At 33.8% G+C, this 20735-nt stretch overlaps 1 protein-coding gene across 30 annotated transcripts in view; it reads left to right on the top strand.

The window, feature by feature from the left end:
• NKAIN2 (sodium/potassium transporting ATPase interacting 2) overlaps positions 1–20735 on the top strand; it is a 1025455-nt gene that overhangs the window by 538632 nt on the left and 466088 nt on the right. For 29 of the 30 annotated variants that reach the window (XM_084957969.1, XM_084957972.1, XM_021072801.2 and 26 more), the window contains one exon: positions 9122–9202. In XM_084957969.1, the coding sequence (XP_084814095.1) occupies positions 9122–9202 (81 nt within the window). Of the gene's footprint in view, positions 1–9121; positions 9203–19797; positions 19967–20735 lie in introns of those variants that run through there. The other variant, XM_084958005.1, reaches the window with a different exon arrangement.

Raw genomic sequence — 20735 nt, 5'->3', positions numbered from 1 at the left:
ATATATGTGATTACATTGGGACACTTCAATAATCCAAAATCTCCCCATTTAAAAACCTTTAACAATCACATATGCAGAGACTTTTATTTATTTGCTATGTAAAATAACAAGTAACATCCACAAATTCCTGGGATTATAATATGAATACCTTTGGGAGGGGCCTTTCTCAATCTACCTTTTTTTTTGTATACAGAAAGTTGATGGCATCTAAGTAATAGAATAAAAACAGTATGATATATATATTTTTTTGAATTCACATTAAAATAGTTTTAATGTATTATAAGATGATCTTAACTGTAATCTTCAAATTCCTAAATAACCAGAGCCAGAAGCAATTTTATTTTCTTTAGTGTTATTGAGCTTGTCCAAGAAATTTCAACACAAGAAAACCCACTCTTCATAATTCTTTAACTGTGATTTCAAAAACCAAGATCAATAAATATGACTTCACATTATTTGCTGACTGGAAAAAATGGGTACTGTTTTTTTGATGTCACTTCTAAGCACAAGGTGTAATGAATATGTGACAATAAAACAGAAGTTGCCATTTCAATAGGTTGAAGTTTTTTTCTTTCACATACCATTTTCTGATCTATATATTACACATCTACATCTTAAAACCCTGCTATAGAAACAAATGTGTGTGAATAAAATTACTATTTGATTTTAAGCTGCACAGATTTCAGCTTTTAAAAGTGTAGTTTGATTTTTTTTCTCACTCGTTCTTATGTTTTATTAGCTTTCAAATTTCTTATTTGCATATGTCAATTAGAATGTTCCTACATTGCTTGATTTATTATTGTTTAGTATCAAAATTTCTTTCAGTGGAATCCTTCTAGCCTTAGGGCTGTAGGGCTATAAATATCTTTGAAATATTTCATGTGAGTTAAAAGGAATGAAATTAGTTATGTACAGGTGTCTTCAAGGTGTATGAGTATCATTGTTTTTTTTCAATCTAAGAGAATCATTTTCCACGTTTTGCTTCAAGAAGAATAGAATGCCTTTGGGGAATCTGTTTTTATTTGGGGTTGTGTAAAATTTAATAACCTTGTTTATATGTTCATTAAAATAGTGCCTGTTGGATATTGTAACATTTATGGTCTTACAAATAGTCCATTTAAGCAAAATATTTTCAGATATGATTAAACATGCTAAACTAAACTAAAATTTCTTAAGTAAAATCCAGAGTTATAGAAACTGATCAAAATAGAACAATAAGAAAAACATTAAAAGTTTAACAGAGAATAAGTTTTATAAGCCATAGTGCATCACTGAATTGCAACATATGCTTCAAAGTATTCAATAAAATTTTTAACAAAATGCAAAAAAACCAGGTAGCAATATAGAGCAAGATTTAAACACAAATGATTAAAACATATTTGTAGAAAAAAGGATGGAAATATATATACACTAAAGTGATAACCAGTTTTTACACCTAAGTATTGTATTTTCTGTTTCCCATTTCTGATGTTCAAAATTTTCAATATTTTCTACAATAAGAAATTTCTATAATTGAGGGGAAATATAATCTTATAAAATGAATTAAAAGTGATATGGTCTTTAAAATGTTTATGTAAATGTAAACTCACAAAGAAACATGAACATTTAATAGCAGCGTAGGTAAAATAAGAAAGGAGAAACCTGTGTTCCTTTGTGATCTACAGAATGATCTATGAATAGAATTGGATTTTTATCAGATTCTGGTTGATAACCTGATCAGAGCCTTCATCCTTGGTCAAACTGATGATTGTGATAGTAGTGTATTTTATTTAGTAACTTATCTCAAGTGCAAGTTTTTATAGCGTGAAGTAGATATAACAGGATTTACTAATTAGGAGACAGGATTTACATCTTAAAGCTGGCTGTCACTGGTCCTAAGATGATTAAGAATTAGAAAATAAGCTGCTTTATTTGGGCCACTTTTGTTCTTTTTTTATAACAATGTTTGAGAAAGTGATGAGAACGCCTAAATAGATTAAGTGATACTGCTGTTACAGATGAGAAAATGAAGCAAAAATATAATTAGCTTTGAGCAAAAGATGAGTATATTCCAATCATTTTAGACAGGAAATTTATTTTATGGGTATACACTTATATCTATTAAAATATTTCCATCATTAATATTTAAACGCTTGATTGTTAATAATTCCAAACTGTTGCTTAAAGGAGTTGTTTTCAAGACATTATTCACTAGTACAGTGCTTCTCAGGAAGGCTTCTGTCACAGTTCATTAGAACTGATTACATTATTACTTTTATACCAGCAACAAAATATTAGTGTTACTAGTGAGCTGATATGAGTGTTGCTTTCTAGTAAAAATAATTATACCTGAAAAGATTCCTATGATTGCACCAACTACATGTCAACGATAAATGTATATCATTTCAGGAGAGTGAGTGACTTAGATATATCCTATATGTTTCTCTAGAGCATCTGTTCTGGTCATTTGCATCCAGCTGGTTCTTAATAAATATGAACCAGTTCACTCTCCCAACTCCTTTTCTAACTAAGCATTTATGAAATAATGTGCCCGATGCTTGAATTGTATCAGCATCTGTCACTCTATAATTATGATAATATGATTGATAATAGTTTTCTAGACTGTTGCAGTGTTGCCGAAACTCAGCCTCTGTCCGCTGGTGCCAAATAGAAATGCAGAGACAGAGTTTTGAGTGAAGGAGAAAAAAAAAATAGCTATTATTGCTTTGCCAGGAAAAGGAGGCCACAGCAGGCCTTAAAGACTGTGCCCCTCCTTTGGGGAAGAACTGCAGGGAGTTTTACAGTCTAAAAGGAGAAAAACAGGGTTTCAGGTAAGAATCAGGATTGGAGCAGACCTGCATTCTTATTTCTTTGGAGGAATCTCAGTCATTGAATCTGGTGTCAGATCTCAGTGTGATCCTGGTGGTGGTCTTCTGGGCTATTGCCTAGAATAACAGTACTTGCAAAAAAGGGATATTGATCAAAGATTAGAACAAACTAGGAACGTTTCTGAAAAACATCGTGTGCTAATTAATAATCTTTAACCTACAGGCAATTGTGCTTAGGGTGCCTAATCTTTAGCTTACAGGTGATGGTGTATAGGGTGAAATCAAATGAGGGAGAAGCACAAAGAAGGGCTCCAACCTGTTCAGTTTTTAAGTATTCATTTCTAAAACAAGCATAAGGAATGTAACTTTTAGGTGTATAAGATTCCTACATTATTATGTGTATCCCTTGAGTGGGAACCAGGATATTACCCCAAGACTATGCTCTTGCTGCTTGACCTTTCCTCCCTTGACTTTGCATCCCCTTCCTTCCCCATCAGCAAACTGTCTGAGCCTACCCCTTAAAAGTCAGGGAGGGTCCTGGTGCTGAATGAGACCCATTTCCTAAACACAAGAAATGGGGAGGCACAGAAGGCCTTTTGTGCCCAGGAGCCCCACAGAGCCCTTCTTGGTTTCAGTTGTTTTTAAGGGAAAGTCACAGATGTAATTTAGATCATTAATATATATTTACATATATTTTCTTCTCTTTCTCTCTGTCTGTGTGTGTTTGTGTGTGTGTGTGTGTGACCCCTTCTTCTCTCCTGCATATATGTTATACCAGGCATTTTTTGGTAAATAAAAATATAGTCTCTGGCCTCATGTATTTACAATCCCACTGCAACTTGAATATATTAAAGGAAAAAGAAAGGAAAAGAGGGAGGAGGGAAGGAAGGAGAAAGAAAACAAGAAAAAAGTTTGCAAGAAAGATGCTTCTTTGAGAATCCATAAAAATTTATATTCATAATTAAAAATTTTAAAGTTACAAGATAAAGTGAAATGTAATTAGAAAAGAAGTGTAGTTATTATTCAATTTTTAACTTAGTAACATTTGGCATGAGAAATTGTCTAGTATCAAAAAATTTCTGAATAAATATATAAATATTTTCTTTGGAAAAAATGGAGTGTTTTCTACTAAAACATTATTCCAATATTTCTCTATCTCAAGACATAAATGAAAAAATAAGAAATTAAAAAAGCCAGAGACATCATAAATTTAAATTTCCAATACAAGTAATGCTCGCTTCTGAACTTTAATGTTATAAAAGCAACTCTGGAATTATTATGAATTAGTGAGAAAAATAGGGAAATTCATTTGTTTGAAATAATAGCCTCCTCATAAAAGAATAAATTATTTTGAAATTCAATACCATAAAATTTCCAGTTTTCCTCAAGGCAGAAATTAAATATAATTCAAATAAAAGTGGAAATGCTGTATCTGTGTATGTATGTACAAGAAAACTTGAAAAAATGATGCTAAAGCTCATATATTTTATTTTTGTTAAATACATTTTAAAAATAAAATTCCCTGGAGTTCCCATCGTGGTGCAGTGGTTAACAAATCCGACTAGGAACCATGAGGTTGCAGGTTCGATCCCTGCCCTTGCTCAGTGGGTTAAAGGGTCTGGCGTTGCCGTGAGATGTGGTGTAGGTTGCAGACGCGTCTCGGATCTTGCGTTGCTGTGGCTCTCTGGCATAGGCTGGTGGCTATAGCTCCGATTCGACCCCTAGCCTGGGAACCTCCATATGCCGCGGGATCGGCTCAAGAAAAAAAAAAAAAAACACACAAAAAGACAAAAAAATTAAAAATTAAAAAAATAATAATAATAAAATAAAATAAAATTCCCTCATGGCTCACCAGGTTAAGGCTCCAGAATCATCACTGCTGTGGCTCTGGTTATAGCTGTGCACATGTTCAATCCCTGGCAAGGGAACTTTTGCATGCCATAAGTGCAGCCAAAAAATAATAATAATTAAAAATTAATTATAGACTTTAGGCAGTTTTCTTTTAAGAGAGGTGGAAAACACTGGCAGTGTCATTAGTTATAACTCATTACTTTCCAATAAAATGTTTATCAACCTTTTAGTTTGAGGCTCTTTCTAATTATTATGTAACCATTGCACAAAGTAGTTACGTGTTGTATAATACTTATGATACCTTGTCTATGGTCCTGACCAATATTTTTGCCTATCATGATTGACAAGTTTCATCTTATACAGCTAATTTGATTTCATCATTGGAGCCACAGATACAACAGGGAAGCCATGATGGCTCAATTCAACCTTTTTTAAGCTGATAATTTTAAGCATTTAGCTGGGGACTCAAGTTGAATCAACCGCTCAACTGGTCCACTTAGTGCTGCAGAAATCAACCCTTAAAGTGAGGTGCTATCTGGCAAGTATGTTCTCTCTCCTATGCAGGACATCATTTTCAATTATATTCAAACTGAGCAATTGTCAATTATATCACTTCAACTGTAGTACCTGGGAAAAAGTTAGTATGAATCTTTACACTCTTAAATTATGATGAGTAATTTTAGAACACTGTGAATGATAAGATTTATTGAAAAAATTGTTCATAAGCCAAATGCCAAGGGAATGCAAAATCCTCCTCAATATTTAGGCAACCAAGCAAAATCCGATTAGAAGAGATTTAAGTAAACACTGGCTACTGAATTGAGGAAAGCAAGTTAGGAAAAAGAAAAAGGAATGAGCAAAGGCGGTGTGAGAAAGTTAATGATCGAAGTTAAATGAAAATTAAATTAGGAAAAAACCCTTCCTTTCAATAATGATGCAAAACAGGATTACCCTCTGTAGCATTAGTGTGGGTTTCTGTGTTTATTACAAGTACCACACCACTAAAGGTGATAATTCACTTTTGAAAATCTTTAATGGAGTGCATCATAGGCCTACAAGTTTGTAATGCAGAATGCTAAGAAATGCGAAGACACGGCCATGTCCTTCTGGATGACTATAGGAGAAATGGGATAAAAAAGAACAAAATCATTAGTAATAAATACCATGAAAAAGCAACTCATAAAGTATAACGTAGAAAATGCTTTATAATTATGAAGTGCAATCAATCATAAATAAAAGTATTTTAATGAAATCAAATGAAAGGATTTGTTTTATTAAATATCATCAATCATTATTGGCATGAATGTATCAAAAATAGACATGTTATAGAGAAGAATTTGTTTCATTAAGGAACAAAGTCTAGATTGCAAGTTGAATTAGATGGAAAAATATTTTGCCTAACAAAGTAAAAAGTGTATTTTTGAGCATCCTAGGGAGATAATAATGTGGAGATCACTGCTATGTTATTAAAAAAAAAAAAGGGATGATGGAATATAATCATCATAAAATAGCAACATGGAGTAAGAACTCAAATATTGACTACTTTCAAACCATATTCATATAAACAACATAAGTTTGGTTTATGTGAAACTTAAGATGATCTTACATTAGGGAAAACTAAAGTGCAGTGAAACTTGAAGATAGCCATTGAGCTCCTAAGTGATCCAGACTTTAGATCCTAAATTCTTAATTTCTGTATTCAACTTATTTGTATACAACCCATTATATCTTACTTATATTTCCATAAAATTATTAATTTCAGTAACTAATGCATATATTTTCTTTTTAGCTTGATTTTTAAACTAACCTAATTATACATTTACACATGCACATATATGCAAGTAACTTAGTATGAGCAATACCAAAATTAATCTAGATGAAAATCCCAAATTCTTACTATATATACACTATATAATGAAAGCGTGATCATGCCATGCATGCCCCGTGGATGCAGGTAATATTTTCAGTGTTTTATGATCTTAAAATATAACTTTATTTGCAAAATAGATGCTATAGCTCTTCTGTTGGCATTCTTTAATGCCTCATCAGGAAACCTGCCAACCAGTGTCATTTTCAGGAATATTTAATAAATGTACTACAGTGTGTTTCATCTACTCTTATCAAGTATTTTACTTATACTGCAACTTTGGCTTTTAAAATTGTGCCTATTTAGCCCTCCATTATAAAGGTAAGGAAAGTATGTCACCAAGAACAAAGAATATAATAAAACATTTCAGTCAATCATGCTTTCATTATTTTTTACATTCACTTAAATCAGGTCACAGGAACTTATAGGCATTTTTTTTCCCTTCACCTATTTACTCTTAAAGTAGGACTCAGTCCATTATATTTCTAAGACTAATATCAAAATATCCAAAACAGACCAATATATCTAGATTTTAGTATTTTAAAAAAATTGTGAGATGAATTCTTACTTTCTAATACTAAGCAAACTTGGACATCTCATAGATTGCTGTTCTAGAACTGAAATTCCTTGCTCCAGCCTACTGAGCTTCGTGATCTTACTTCCAGTTCCCAGCCCTCATGTCTCAAACCCCTTCTTTTGTTTTGGACCATTTAGTTTTGCCCTTACTTTATTCTCATTGATCAATACAAGTATTCAGCAGTCAGATGAACGTATCACCTGGAAAACAGCTGATATAAAGTTAATAAATTATGTAAAATTTATTGTTACATCAACTCATCACTTAGGGCTCTCAGTTCTCACACTACATGAATTATCATAATATTTTCATAAAAACCAGACCTAGAAAGGGTGGAAGGAGTGCTGCCTCCGAAAATAGTTTTTTTTTTTTTTTTCTTACTGCTCCTCATTCATTGATTGGTTTAGAAAATATTTTCTGAGTACCTATTTTGTACAAAGTACTAAGTTAGCAATTTAGGGATATAAACAGTCGCTTCTCTCAAGGAACTTATTATCATGCACTGGAGAAAATATGCAAATAATTAGATATACCATGTTTGGAATTAAATTCAAGCAAATAAGATTTTATTGGAGATCTTAATTGTATACACGAAGCAGGGGTACACCATTTCCAACTGGATATCATTCAGGAGATGATATTTATATTGACTTCTGATGAAAAATAAAGCATTGATAGGTGGTAAAAGAAGTACAAAGGGAAAAGAAAAATTATCAGAGGATAAAGGATAACATACAAAATGGCACAGTGGTGATAAATAGCTTTCCATGTACATGGAGCGACAAGTAATCCAGTGCATCTGTAACCCATAATGACTTGAGAGATGAACTGAAACATGTATCTGAAAAGATAATATGGTACAAATCATGGAGGTCCTTGAACTCTAAAATAAAGATTTTTGGAACTTGTGTGTAGAATGAGAGCCCATTGGTATTTATTTAGCAGGAAAATGACATGGTAGCCTCTTGCCCATTTTTTGTTTTAAATTCACACTATTACTTTCTTTGTTTACAGCACCCTTTCAACCCCTACACTTGGTAAAATCCTTAAGTTATCTTGTTTCACCTCTTCTGTTAAACTTTGCAGGTCTACCTTTTCTCAGGATAGTTTATACATGTCTCCCATCTTCCTTCCTTGAGCTCAGACTCTATATCTATTTATGTTCTTATATAAGAATCATTTCTTTTCTAAACTACTTCCTTCACTTGAACTTAGGGGGAATCTCTCATTGGTCTCTGCATCCTCAGTGTCTTACTACCATGTTTCTTTCTAGGGGCTTCATAGATTTTAGTTAACTGAATGCTCAGGACTACGGTAAATTTTATAAATTTACCATAGTAAATTTATGGTAAACTTCATAAGTTTTAGTTAACTGAATGCTCAGGTAAGAAAAATTTGTCACTGATGAAGAAAGCACACTGAATAAACAACAGAATAAATTACAGCTAATAACTGTATGGTCACTATAATGGGAGATCTAAGAGAATAAGATGAAAAGATAAATGGAAAGACGATACCAAAGAGCAAAACCGATTAGATGGGACAGAGGTGTGAAGACTGATTTGAAGATGACCCTAGATAACTTGGGAAAAAGTTACATGTTATCATACATGGGTTGATCTTGCTAAAGGAAGATAAGTGGTCTCTTTTCGACAGATTACCATTGATATTATCTATCAGGGCATCATTTTTTTTTAGATGTCTAGAAACCATAACCATTCCTCCTTAAAACAGAAATTTGGGCTACCCTTTCTTTTGGCTAAAAACAACAACAACAAAATTCCTAAACAAGTTTGAGCTGTAATACTAAGAGTCCATAACAGTGAGGAGAGAAAAAAAAAAAAAAAAAAAAAAAAGAACTAGAGATAAATGTACATTTTACCCTGTTCCTTAGAAAGAAGTAATATCTAATTTCCCACTAATCTTAAGATTTGGTGTTCGGAAGTTCAAATTCTATTTAAATCCTACTTAGCTGGTTCAAAATTAATTACATGATATTTCTCTCTTGCTTTTCTACAGTATGCTGTCTGGCTAGTCCTCTGGGTTACGTGGAACGTGTTTGTTATCTGCTTCTATTTGGAGGCTGGGGACCTCTCAAAGGTAATTTGCCATCTGATTTGCCTGAGTCATCAGTTGTGTGTTAACAAAGCAGAGTCTCGCCCTGCTCTTGTCACTTAGATGCACCTCAAATGAAGGTAAATGGAAAGGTGTCCTCATCTGTCTCTCTGCACTTCTACCATCAAAATGATGATTCAGTGTGTCACAAAGAATGAGTTTTTATTATTTTAAGCAAAACTTATGTGAAATATTGTTATTGCAGTGATCATGCTGTATACTTTTAAAACATTGAGTGATGAGAGGTTTCTGAAGCATTGTAGGAAATTTTTTTCAGAGAAAAAAATCTTGAAGATTTTTGAAATCCCTTAGTTTGCGTATTACCCTGCTAAAGATTTTCCAGAGTGGACCCAAATAGCAATATAATAATTCAAACAAATAATGGGTTTTAGTTGAATAAAACTGTTACCAGAGGGATATCATTTACTGTATAAATGAAGTAAATAATCCTTTTAGTCTAAAATAGTTTAGGAGAAACTTAAAATACTTAGCTTTTCACTAAGGTTTATTTTGTTCTGTCTTTTTGTGAGTGTGTATATGTGTGTGTGTCTACATATGTGTGTATTGCTATTATATTTCTAACATAAATGCCTTTACTATTGAAATAATGCAGTTTGTAGATCTCTAAAACTTGCATCCTTCTTCTATTGGCATGCAATTAACAGCAAATAAGTCAAATGGGATAATCCATTCCAAGTAGTAGAAAATCTTTCTTAAGATATAGAGAGAGTGGTAAACTTGGATGTTTTCATATTAGCTTTGGAAGAAAGAGACTGTAAAATATTCTTTACAACTCTATCCCTTAGAGCGGAAAGGCCCTGCGAAGATGTTGACAGTTTTTAAATGCAGAGGCGATAACTTGCTTTAAAAGGCTACAAGAGCTAAAAAGTCACCAAGAACTACCTTTACAGGCCTATATATCTTGGGAGGCAGGAGATGGGGTAGTGGTAGTACACGTTTGTAATATAGCATACAGGACTTTTACAAAGCACTCTGAGCATCTTCAAAAATGTTTAACTGTGATATATGGTTTTATATCAAGTATAAATAGTCTTTTTTTTCCAATGGCAAATGATGAAGGATGAAATAAGAGGGTAACATTACTGTATGAGATAGATCCAAAGTTTCTGGAACCTGTGGTTTTATGGTCAGATTTTAGAAAGTCCTCATTCTGGTCTCCTGCAAAATCTGCTCTGGTGGATGGCATTTCTATCATCCTGGCCAGGCACCATGTTCCACACTGTCGACAGCAGGCAATCCTTTCTCTAAGATGCCCTGACCAATGAAAGGGAATTGTTTAGGTGATTCTAGGAAGGACACTTAATTTCTTGCTTAAAGTTCACATTCCCTCCGTGCCAGAAAAGCATACACATTTCCTAGGTCTTGAATTCCTTACCCAATTTATACATCTCTGTTGTATAACCCACGTTTTCCAAAGAGAGTCCTCACTAAAATGACTTAATGATACTTTCAATTTTAAATAATCGCCTTAATAATTGGAAGACAGGCATGAGGCATATTGGTTGAGTAGAATAATCCAACAGATCAGAGACTTTGTTTAATATTAAAAAGAGAGAGAGAGTGCATTCAAGAAGTTGAGCCAAGCTAGCTGCACAAATATTCTGTAATTCTGCTTATACTACTCCACGTGATGACTGCAGGCACGGCATAAAGCTTGCAGTTGCATGACCTTGGACATAAGCATTGAAACCACAGTGAGTACACATCCTCAAACATTAGAGTTCAAGATATTTGCAACCCAAATATCTAAGAACTCTTCTAATGCACACAGGTAGGTAATGACTATTCTGTGGCAATGAAGCAGTTAATAATATTTCCCTTTCTTTTCATCTTATAAACCAAGCCTAGGCTCTGCAGAGCACATGAAAATTTAATAATTTCCTTTTAACAAATAATCTAAAGGAAAACCATAAAGGCAAAGTTATATTGTTAGCCATTCAGGTTTTTCCTCCCTTTCCTGCTCGAAGGGTTTGAGAAAGGTGTATTTATACCATTTACTTCCTTAGCTTCTGCAATTGCCTCACATTCTTCAAGTCAAACAGTGCCAGAAGGAAGTAATGGTGATTGAAAATTGCACAGAGATATGAAAGCTCAAAAATGGGACTCCTGAAACTGCTGATAATACGGAGATTACAGAATACAAACCATTATTTTTCCTCACCTCACCAAAAAGTAAAATTGTTTGACCATATGAATGGGTCAGTTTGTTTGAGGCTGAAGGAGAAATATGGAAAGTAGAATCAGGGTGGAAATTCTGTGATCTTTCTATATGTGAAAGAAGTGTATTTATTTGCATAAAATTTCTGCAAAGTGATGATTTCTTCGTAATGAATATTGACAAGATGTGATAAAAAGTGGCAAAATACTAAGGCAAACTTTAGTTATTGTTAGAGTTTAAAATTTTGTGTTGTCATTTTCCAGTGTCTTTTCTGTTTTCTCTACTAAACTATTTGCCATGTACTTATGAAAGAAACAGATATTAGCATCATTAATCAACCTAAGGGGTACCCTCAGAAATGAAATGGCTTGATTATAGTAATATGATCCTCAGGACTGACCTGGTTGATCTTCAGTTTACTTTGTAGTCATCCTTGTATAGGTAATATATTTTGTTCTTCAAAAACTCTGTGTAAATCCAACATTATTGTTAAAATATCAATATATTTAAATTATTATTCCAATGAAATTTAGGAAAATAAAACTCATCAGCCAGACTGCTTTTTAAAAACTTGGTCTCAGTGATCCCAATAAAATATTGGGACTATCGTATTAATTAGTACATAATATAGCAAAACTAAACATATACATTGCATAATTATTTCCACATTATTTGCATTAATGGTTTAGATATTAGTGTTGTAATAAATATCCAAAAATATCCTATTAGTGTATTACTTTCTGGAATGATATTTTAATAGATGACCTATTAAACACAGAGGACATTAATTTGTAACCCAAAGTGTTTGCAAACTTTGTAAGCAACTACCTTGGAGCATGAAATGTGACCTGGACTATTGGATTCATATTTTTAAGAATTCCTCATGTAAATAGTCTTATTGTACTGTTGTATTATTCTGTTCGGTTGTGATTATCTTTGCTCACATATCATATATAGAGAAATGGGGAGTTATCCCAGTTATCAACTGAAATGATATACTTTGAAGAAAGAAGAAATGTGTTCTTTGTTCTGTAGTTAACTTCAAAGTGCATTGTTAGAAGGAAAACACATATAATATGGTAATTAATCTATTAGGTTCAACACCTGGGAAGATGAAATTTATGAAATAGTGTTTGAATAGTTATACACAAGGAAAAAATTAGTGCTTTTCTGGTAACTGTAAAAACCTGTATATTACTGGATGTGTTACAATTGTAAATTACTCAGGCTGAAATTGCATCCTAACACTTTTCTTTATATGACTATTTTAAGATCTCAGTTTCTACTTTTGTAATTTATAGGCAACATTAGTGAATGATGCACTCCTTGTCTTTAGAAATAAAACAATTAACTTACAGATCATGAAGGAATAACCAAGAGATTATTTTACACTTAAAACAACCCAATTTATTTGTATTTAACCCTTTGATACTAGGGATGCAAGATATATCTCTTGGGCTTCATTATATTATCAGAAACTTACCTTATTAAACATAGCCTAGAGCAATTAATTATATCTAATGAATGCTTTTAATCACAACATCTAGAAAGCTGTCATGTTTTAATGATTTTGAAAGTTGCTTCTGAGATCTAGATATAACTTTTCACTTTAAAAATTTGTATGTAGGAGTTCCTGCCATGGCTCAGCAAAACTGAATCTGACTAGTATCCATGAAGACACAGGTTCGATCCCTGGCCTTGCTCAGTGGGTTAAGGATCCCGCATTGCCATGTGCTGTGGTGTAGGTCACAGACGTGACTCGGGTCCCATGTTGCTGGGACTGTGGTGTATGCCAGTGGCTACATCTCCCATTCAACCCCTAACCTGGGAACTTCCATGTACCACAGGTGTGGCCCTAAAAAGACAAAAAAAAAAAATGCATATAAAAAAAGCAATATAAGAATGTGGCCTATTTAAGCTTTGAGGAATAAAACTGTACCCTTGGCAAACATAAGAGACAGGAAGAGAATAAAACCTGTCATACACTGTAGGCAATAAGAACAAATCCTTCAAACCAGATGTGAGTGCTGTGTGGAATAACATACTATTGCAACAATCCCAGTTTTATTCCTTTTATTTAAAAAAAATGAATTATTCATTTGAAAAGACATATGATATTTGGATATTTTTTCTTGGTTAAATCAACGCAGTATCAAAATTTGTTTTTATGATTTCATATGAAAAAAGGTGGTATGGAGAGAGATCTCATAATCTTTTTTTGAATTAATGCTATTATTCAAGAAGCAAAAATATCTGTGTAATTACTAATAAAGAATACCTAAATGTAGCAAATATCAAGAATATAATTGATTAGATTCATATTTTTATCCTTCTTACTGTAAAATGCAGATAGTCTAAGAATACTTCAATTAACTACCACTAAATGGATTAGGAAGAAAATATTTCCCAAACATCAAAATAGATTTTGCAGTTGGATGTAGGATAAATGTCCTACATGTTATTGAGAATTAAATATGATTTAATTTTCTCCCAAAATAGAAATGAACCAACCTATTTTAATTTGGTCAAGCTGTAACCACCCTGTTATCTTGTTTCCTTTAATGGTGCATTTAATTAAACTGCTTATTTTATTCTTTAATTTTCTTTTGTTTCCTTAGTTTTTCCACTTCTTTTTAATGCCCCTAATGTGAGGAATAGGACTTTTCTACTTGTCTTTTTACATTCCTTTATGTGAAAATGTGATTCACTGTCATAATTTAGATTATCATCTCTACACATATGTCTGCCAGATATATATATTTATTCCTGACCTTGTTGCTAAGGTAAAGTCCCACATCTCCAACTTTCTGCTTGTGTTATGTCAGTTCCCCTGTCACCTTAAATTCAACATGTCCAAAAGAATTTATCACCATCCCCCAAAAATCCAGCTTCCTTAATTCATGTCTTACCCAGAGAAGTAAAAAGCAAAATTTATTTCAAAAAAACTGAATAAGCAGGAAAAATAATTTTTTGTATTCGGGGGCTATAGACATCTTTATAGATTGACCATGAGGTGAAGCCTCAAATGCATATTTTTATTGTGTGTTTTTGATATACACTTTGGACAATAAATCAAAAGCAGTAGAGGTGTGCTGAAGTAATGATACTTTGGAAAGGTAAATACCTCAAAGAGATGAAGTGACCTTTTGAAGATGCTATACTCTGGAGGCATTTGCAGATTCTTATTGGAAAAGGCATCTAAGAATCTAAGCTTTAAACTCATAGAAGGCTGTTTTTGGATTATGTATATAAATCAGCATAGCTTTAAGGGAGAGGGCCTCAAACACATGGACAGTTTTCTTCTTAGGGTTGATAAATTTTGTATAAAGCTAAATGTGTAAATGGAAAGACTGAAAAGTGGAGTTAAGTTTTTTTTGTCAGTCTTACAAAATGGAGATTGAAGACAGAAGAGGGGCTCTGCAAAATAAATGGGTTACAGTTGAGAAAGCTGCAGGACAAGCCAGCGGCAAAGGAGAGATACCCTAAACATTACCAGGGCTAAAATCCAGGCTCTACTCAGCACAGTCCTCGATTGAAATAAACTGACCAATCATCACTTTATCTGTGTGGTTCAGGAAAAGGAAAGATATCTTAAAGATAGCATTAGCCAACAATTTACTTATATGCACGATATTAGGCCATTGAAAATTCTTACATACGCTGAAAGAGAGATCCACTTTATTGATAGTGAAGGGAAAAAGTAGACAATTGAAACAGACCAACAAATGATTCAGATATTGTAATTACCTGATAAGGACTTAAAATGTTGAAGAAAATAATGGGAAAAACTGGAGATAGTGTGTTGAAAGATGAAGAATTCACCCTAAGATCTTTGGGATCTGTAGAAAGAATTAAATGGAAATTCCAGAACTGAAAAGTATAACATTTAAAAGTAAGAACACATGAGGTGTGTTTGGTAGTAGATGCAAAAGATAAAATTGGTAAAGTGGAGGATGATAGGTCAATAGGAAATATCCTGCAGAAGCACTGAGAGAGGTTGACAAACACAAAAAGGAAGGAATAAAAATAAAAATATTAAAACAGAAATATATGGAGCTCAACTAATGATGGTATATACAAATAATTGAATTGCCAGAGGGAAAAAAAAGACAGAATTAGACGGAAGCAATATCTGAAGTATTTCAGTATATCAGAGTATTTCAAAAGTGACTGCATACATCAACCCACAAATTCAACAAGACTTTCAGATCTCAAGTTGAATAAATACCAAGAAAACTACATCCAGGTATAGACTAGCAGCACTGCTAAAAATCAAAATCCAAGGGAAAAAATCTTAAAAGTGACCAAAATTAAAAGTCCACTCCTTCAAAGAACATCTAAAAAACTGACAATTGACCTTTCAACAAAGTGAATCTAGAAGGCAATTTATTGGTACATTTATTGTGCTTCAAAAGTGGCAACCTAGAATTCCATACCTTGCAAAAACATCCTTCAACAATAAAGGTGAAATAAAAGCATTTTCAGGCAACAAAATCCAAGATAATTCACTAGTATCAAATATACACGAAGGGGCATACTAAAAGAAGTTATTCTGGAGTTTTCTTGTGCTACAGCACGTGAAAGACCCGGTGTCTTGGGTTGTTGCTGTGGTGTGGGTTTGTTCCCTGGCCTGGGAACTTCCACATGCCATGGGAGTGGCCAAAAAAAATAAAATAAGGGAAATTCTTCTGGCAGAAGGAAAAAAATCCCAGAACAATAAATGAAATTTCAGAAACAAAAAAGATAATAGGATAAATATGTGACTAAAAACAATAAAAACCATAATACTAAAGTCTTTTGGAATTTAACTGCATTTAGAACTAAAATGGATGACAACAGAAACACAAAAGATTGAAAGGAGGTAAAGTGTTTTGTTACTGTAACTGTAATTGAATTTCCAGAAGCAGCACATCCCTATTCCCAGGGTAGCAAAATTCCTATATGCTCAATGAAGCTTTCATTGGGAGCCACAAAGATTCCTGAGAATTCCCACTTGGATTTCAGCTGCCTTTGCTCTTGTGGTTGAAGCAGTGTAAACCATTTCACAATTCTACTGTTTCCTCTAAGATTTTAGTTGCTTTTTTTCTCCACAAGAACTAGATGACATAAACAGTTTCTGTGGCTCTAGTAACTTAGCTGTTCTAATATGTACTTTCATATTTCGATGTCTTTCCCTCTTGCTGATTCCCCCTTCAGATGCCCCTATGGGGGTCAAGAATACCATCCTTTCTTTGTGGGGCTTAAAAGTGTATTGGGTATTGAAAGGAGGACCTTCCACACAGTAGAATCTCTATGAGCACGAGCAAAGTCTTGAGCATGAGCATTATTTCTGCAGGATGATTGACAGCTATTGTGCATGTAAAATGTTGGTAGAAGGTCTTCCCACAGAGCAATGGAAATGGCCAACCTGAGCTCCCTGGAATAGTAGGATGGTCTCCAGGTATTGACTTGATGCCTCTGGGTCTCCATGCTGCTGGTGGGATTCAGTGTAACAGCTTCTATGTGCTGAGTCTGCTGCTCTCCACGCGAAGATCTGCTATTCATTCAAAGGCATGCCTTGTCCCTCTACTCTAGCTCCTCTTGCTCTGTTCTCTCTTGATTTGGGCTTCTACGGTCTTATCTGCTCTCTCTCTCTAATTTGTTATTAAGAAATATACTATGTGCAGTTTTCAACACCCAATCTTTCTTTAGTTAATATTTTATTTTCTCTTTATTTTCTCTTATAAATCAAAAGCTTTAGTTTCAAAGCTATTATTTCTGATGTGAACTTTGAAAGCCTTTTTTGGAAGTAAAAAAATTAACTACTTTTTTCTTTTTGCATTCCTACTAAAACAATAATAATTCTCTCTGAAGTAAGAAGAGTGTCACTGACTCACTAGGTAAAGTTTGCAAAAGTTAAGTATGAAAAATGAAAGCCCAGAGATTAATATTCCAAGGTAGTATTCTGCTGGAAATAAAAAGAAAACAGGTATAAATATGGTCTAAGCAATCGCCATTCCATTTGCTTCCAAAACCTAGTCAGAGATCATCCTAGAACAACAACTTTTATTCTGTGCCAAATTAAAACAGTTATACTGGGAGTTTTCGTTGTGGCTCAGTGGATTAAGAACCTGACACAGTGTCTGTGGGGATGCAGGTTTGATCTCAGACCTCACTCAGTAGGTTACGGATCTAGCATTGCCACAAGCTGCAGTGTAGGCTGCAAATGCAGTTCAGATGCAGTGTAGCCATGGCTGTGGTGTAGGTCTGTTGCTACAGCTCCAATTTGACCCCTAGCCCTGGAAATTCCATATGCTACAGGTGCAGCCATAAATAAAATAAATAAATAAATAAAATGATGTTTTTTATAGGTTTATTTTTCACAGAGCCATTTTAAAATAAAAGACTATGTTTCCATTAAGAGTCCCATGGCTTTGAATTTAAAAATATTTGAATTTAAAGAGAAAAAAAAAAAGCAGTATTGAAACCACTGTATTTTTGAAGTAATTTTTCTAGATTAGAAAGACCTCATATGAAGGGGGGTTTCTTTGATCCTGAAACAGTAGCAGAATTTACTTGAGAATTGTGTCTACTTCAGCACTGTCCATTGCAGCCCCTTTTATGCTCTCAGTCTGTGATAACCTTATCAGAATCCCCTTCTTCACTGTAAACCATCATCCTAACATGACCCTGGGAACTCATTTGGCAATTAAGTTTGGATTGGCAGTTGCCAAATTAGCTTTGGAGGGCAGAATATCAGCCTCTTTGTCTCTGAATTCACTCAGGGACAATTGGTACTTTGATGGTCTGTGGGAATTTATATAAAAATATAACTCAAGGGATATCAAATAGTGAAATAAATCAATTTTTCTGCTTCTAGCATTCATGGTTGTTTGGCCAGAAAGAGCAAATAAGTGACTATTTTCCATGCCTTTCATATTGGTCACAAACCTCTATTCTGTCCTGTATTTAAAATTACATGGAAAATTCAGTTGAAGCTTTGGATTACCAGTTCAGTTCACTATAGGTAACCAGGGAGCAATGTTTACTAAATACTGTTATTATATGGAAAATAATACAAAGAAAATGAGACTGGTTAAATCTCTTTTCTGATTGAGAACCAAATGAAGAAATTTTGAAATATTGAAGATGCTTTACATTCCAACATAGCACTCCAGGTGTGACTTACCCTCTTTAAAGATTTGTTTTCAATATTAAGAAAAGGCAAAATATGTAGCTTGATGCATCCAGAAAAGCAGCTTAGAAGGGTAAAAGGAGAATAAGTCCCTAATAAACAGCCACTTACAGAGTTATAATTAGGTTTTTTCCTTCATTAGCACATGTAACCTGCTAGAGGAATGAGTCTAATAGTAATTGTAGGACTCTAGGGTTTTCACACTCATAGGTAATATAATATATAAAACCGAAGTAATTAGGAGGCATTTCAAGAAATGTCATCTTGTTCCTAGTGTAAAAACTAGGCATTTTGTAACGAAGTAGCTGCATTGATACCACAGGGACACTCTGTCCATTTTCCACTCTGCCAGAAAAATCTCTAGTGACAGGTCCTCAAATCTTTTATTTGAATCACAAGTGAGAATGAGGTTGGTGCTCTCAATTAGTCCTGAGAGGGGAACCATATCACACAATTGGGCATACTTTGTAGTTGCTCCTGAAGAGGGCTGGAGCTGGCCAGGCACTGGAACGGATGCGGCCCTTCTGGGGGCGCCTGATACACCAGATGCATCAGGCAGCCTGCAGAATGGATGGACTTGTGCTTTTGCACTTTGATTTTATGAGCACTGAAATTAATCCATTAAGCATTTTTTACATCCAGACCCCCTACTACTCACTTTTGGATGCATTTATATAATATGTTAACTGTGGCACCATGGTGTGAGGCATAATGAGTCCAATTCTTCTTGTCCTTTTGCTTCCTGTTTCCTTCTTCTCAATTAAAAAAAAAGCTGAGTTTAATATTGCCAAATAACCAAATAATTATTACCACTGGGTTTTTTTTTTTCTCTTTAAAGTATTCCTTAGAAAATGTAAAACCAGAAGCACAGTTTTGAAAACAAAGATAGCAGAATCTGCAATTACATAGACATAATGTGAAGATACTGTATAAAAACCATAAAGTATTAATTGCTTAGGAAATAATAAGAAAAGAATATTTCACTGCAATCTTCTAACCCTGGAAAAATAGGCGTTCCATCTGCAATTAATTCTACCATTTATTAAAAATGCAAATTGTAGCAGTTTTATGGATTTCTTTTAGAAAACTGAAGAAACTATATTATAAATGTCATTTATCAGGGTTATAACATTTTCCAGATTTAGCTCGCTTTCCTGGTTGTAAGCATTTTGTTTTCTGAATGAGTCCACTCTCTTGAGTATTGCATGAGATCAAATCTCTCCACAGGGGCACAAGCGACATGATCTTATTTGGAAAACATTATCAAACAGTCAAGCTAAAATTCAAATGAAACACAAACCCTACTATTTTCCCTGACAACTCTGGAATGGCTAAATCTGAAGACATATGCAGATGAAGAAGGGGAATAAAATAATTGCATATTCAGAAAAAAAAAGAGAGTCTGGAATTTATAGGCACTACAGGAAGCTCTCGTGACAAAGTAATGTGAATGATTAGACAAGGTATTAGTAACGAAGGAAATTTGGCTTAATATAAATTTCATGTTCTTGCAGAGAATTTTACAGTCAAAATCTTTATTTTACCATGTTTTTGACCAAATCTCAAGCTACCTTCTCTGAGAAGATGTCAGAAGTGAAAAGAATGTGAAAAGACAAAGACTTGGAGCAGCATATTCAGGCAGTCTGTCTGTGACATCTGTCACCCCTCAGATCTCCAGGGTCTGTTGAATCTGTGTTTATTTTTCCTGAAGCTGCCCACTGCTGGGGGAGGTGCCCTTCCCAGAGAGAGGAAAGCCTGTCTTTCACACTCACTGGAATTGCTGTCCTCAGGATTCTGGATGATTGTTTTGTTTGGCTTAATTGATAAACTGCCTTAAAAGAATGGAAACTCACATGTACTTCCAGCTGAAAAGAGGAAAACACACACATTGTTTGGAAAATGTTTTTTAAAAATATGTTAACATGAATAAAAACAAATTCCCATCTGTGGTGACCTTTTTTTCTTTATTTTCAGAGTGTAACCTGAATTTATTTGTCAAAACCATAGCCATGGAAATTGCTGGCAAATAGCATCCTTTATCATTATTCTAATTTTCGTTCAGTTTTTAATTTCTACATCTTGTTAATGTTTCCCTAAAAAAACTAAATAATAGGTCTTTGTTAAAATATTTGAACGTTATAAGTTGATTTTCCTATTTGGATGAA

The sequence above is a fragment of the Sus scrofa genome, chromosome 1 (assembly GCF_054392235.1).
Source record: "Sus scrofa isolate SSC_HxYL_T2T_F1_AM1 chromosome 1, Sscrofa_HxYL_maternal_Yorkshire_Landrace_v2.0, whole genome shotgun sequence".
Lineage (NCBI taxonomy): Eukaryota > Metazoa > Chordata > Mammalia > Artiodactyla > Suidae > Sus > Sus scrofa.
The sequence above is the reverse complement of the archived record's forward strand: the minus strand, read 5'-3'. Positions and strand labels throughout refer to the sequence as shown.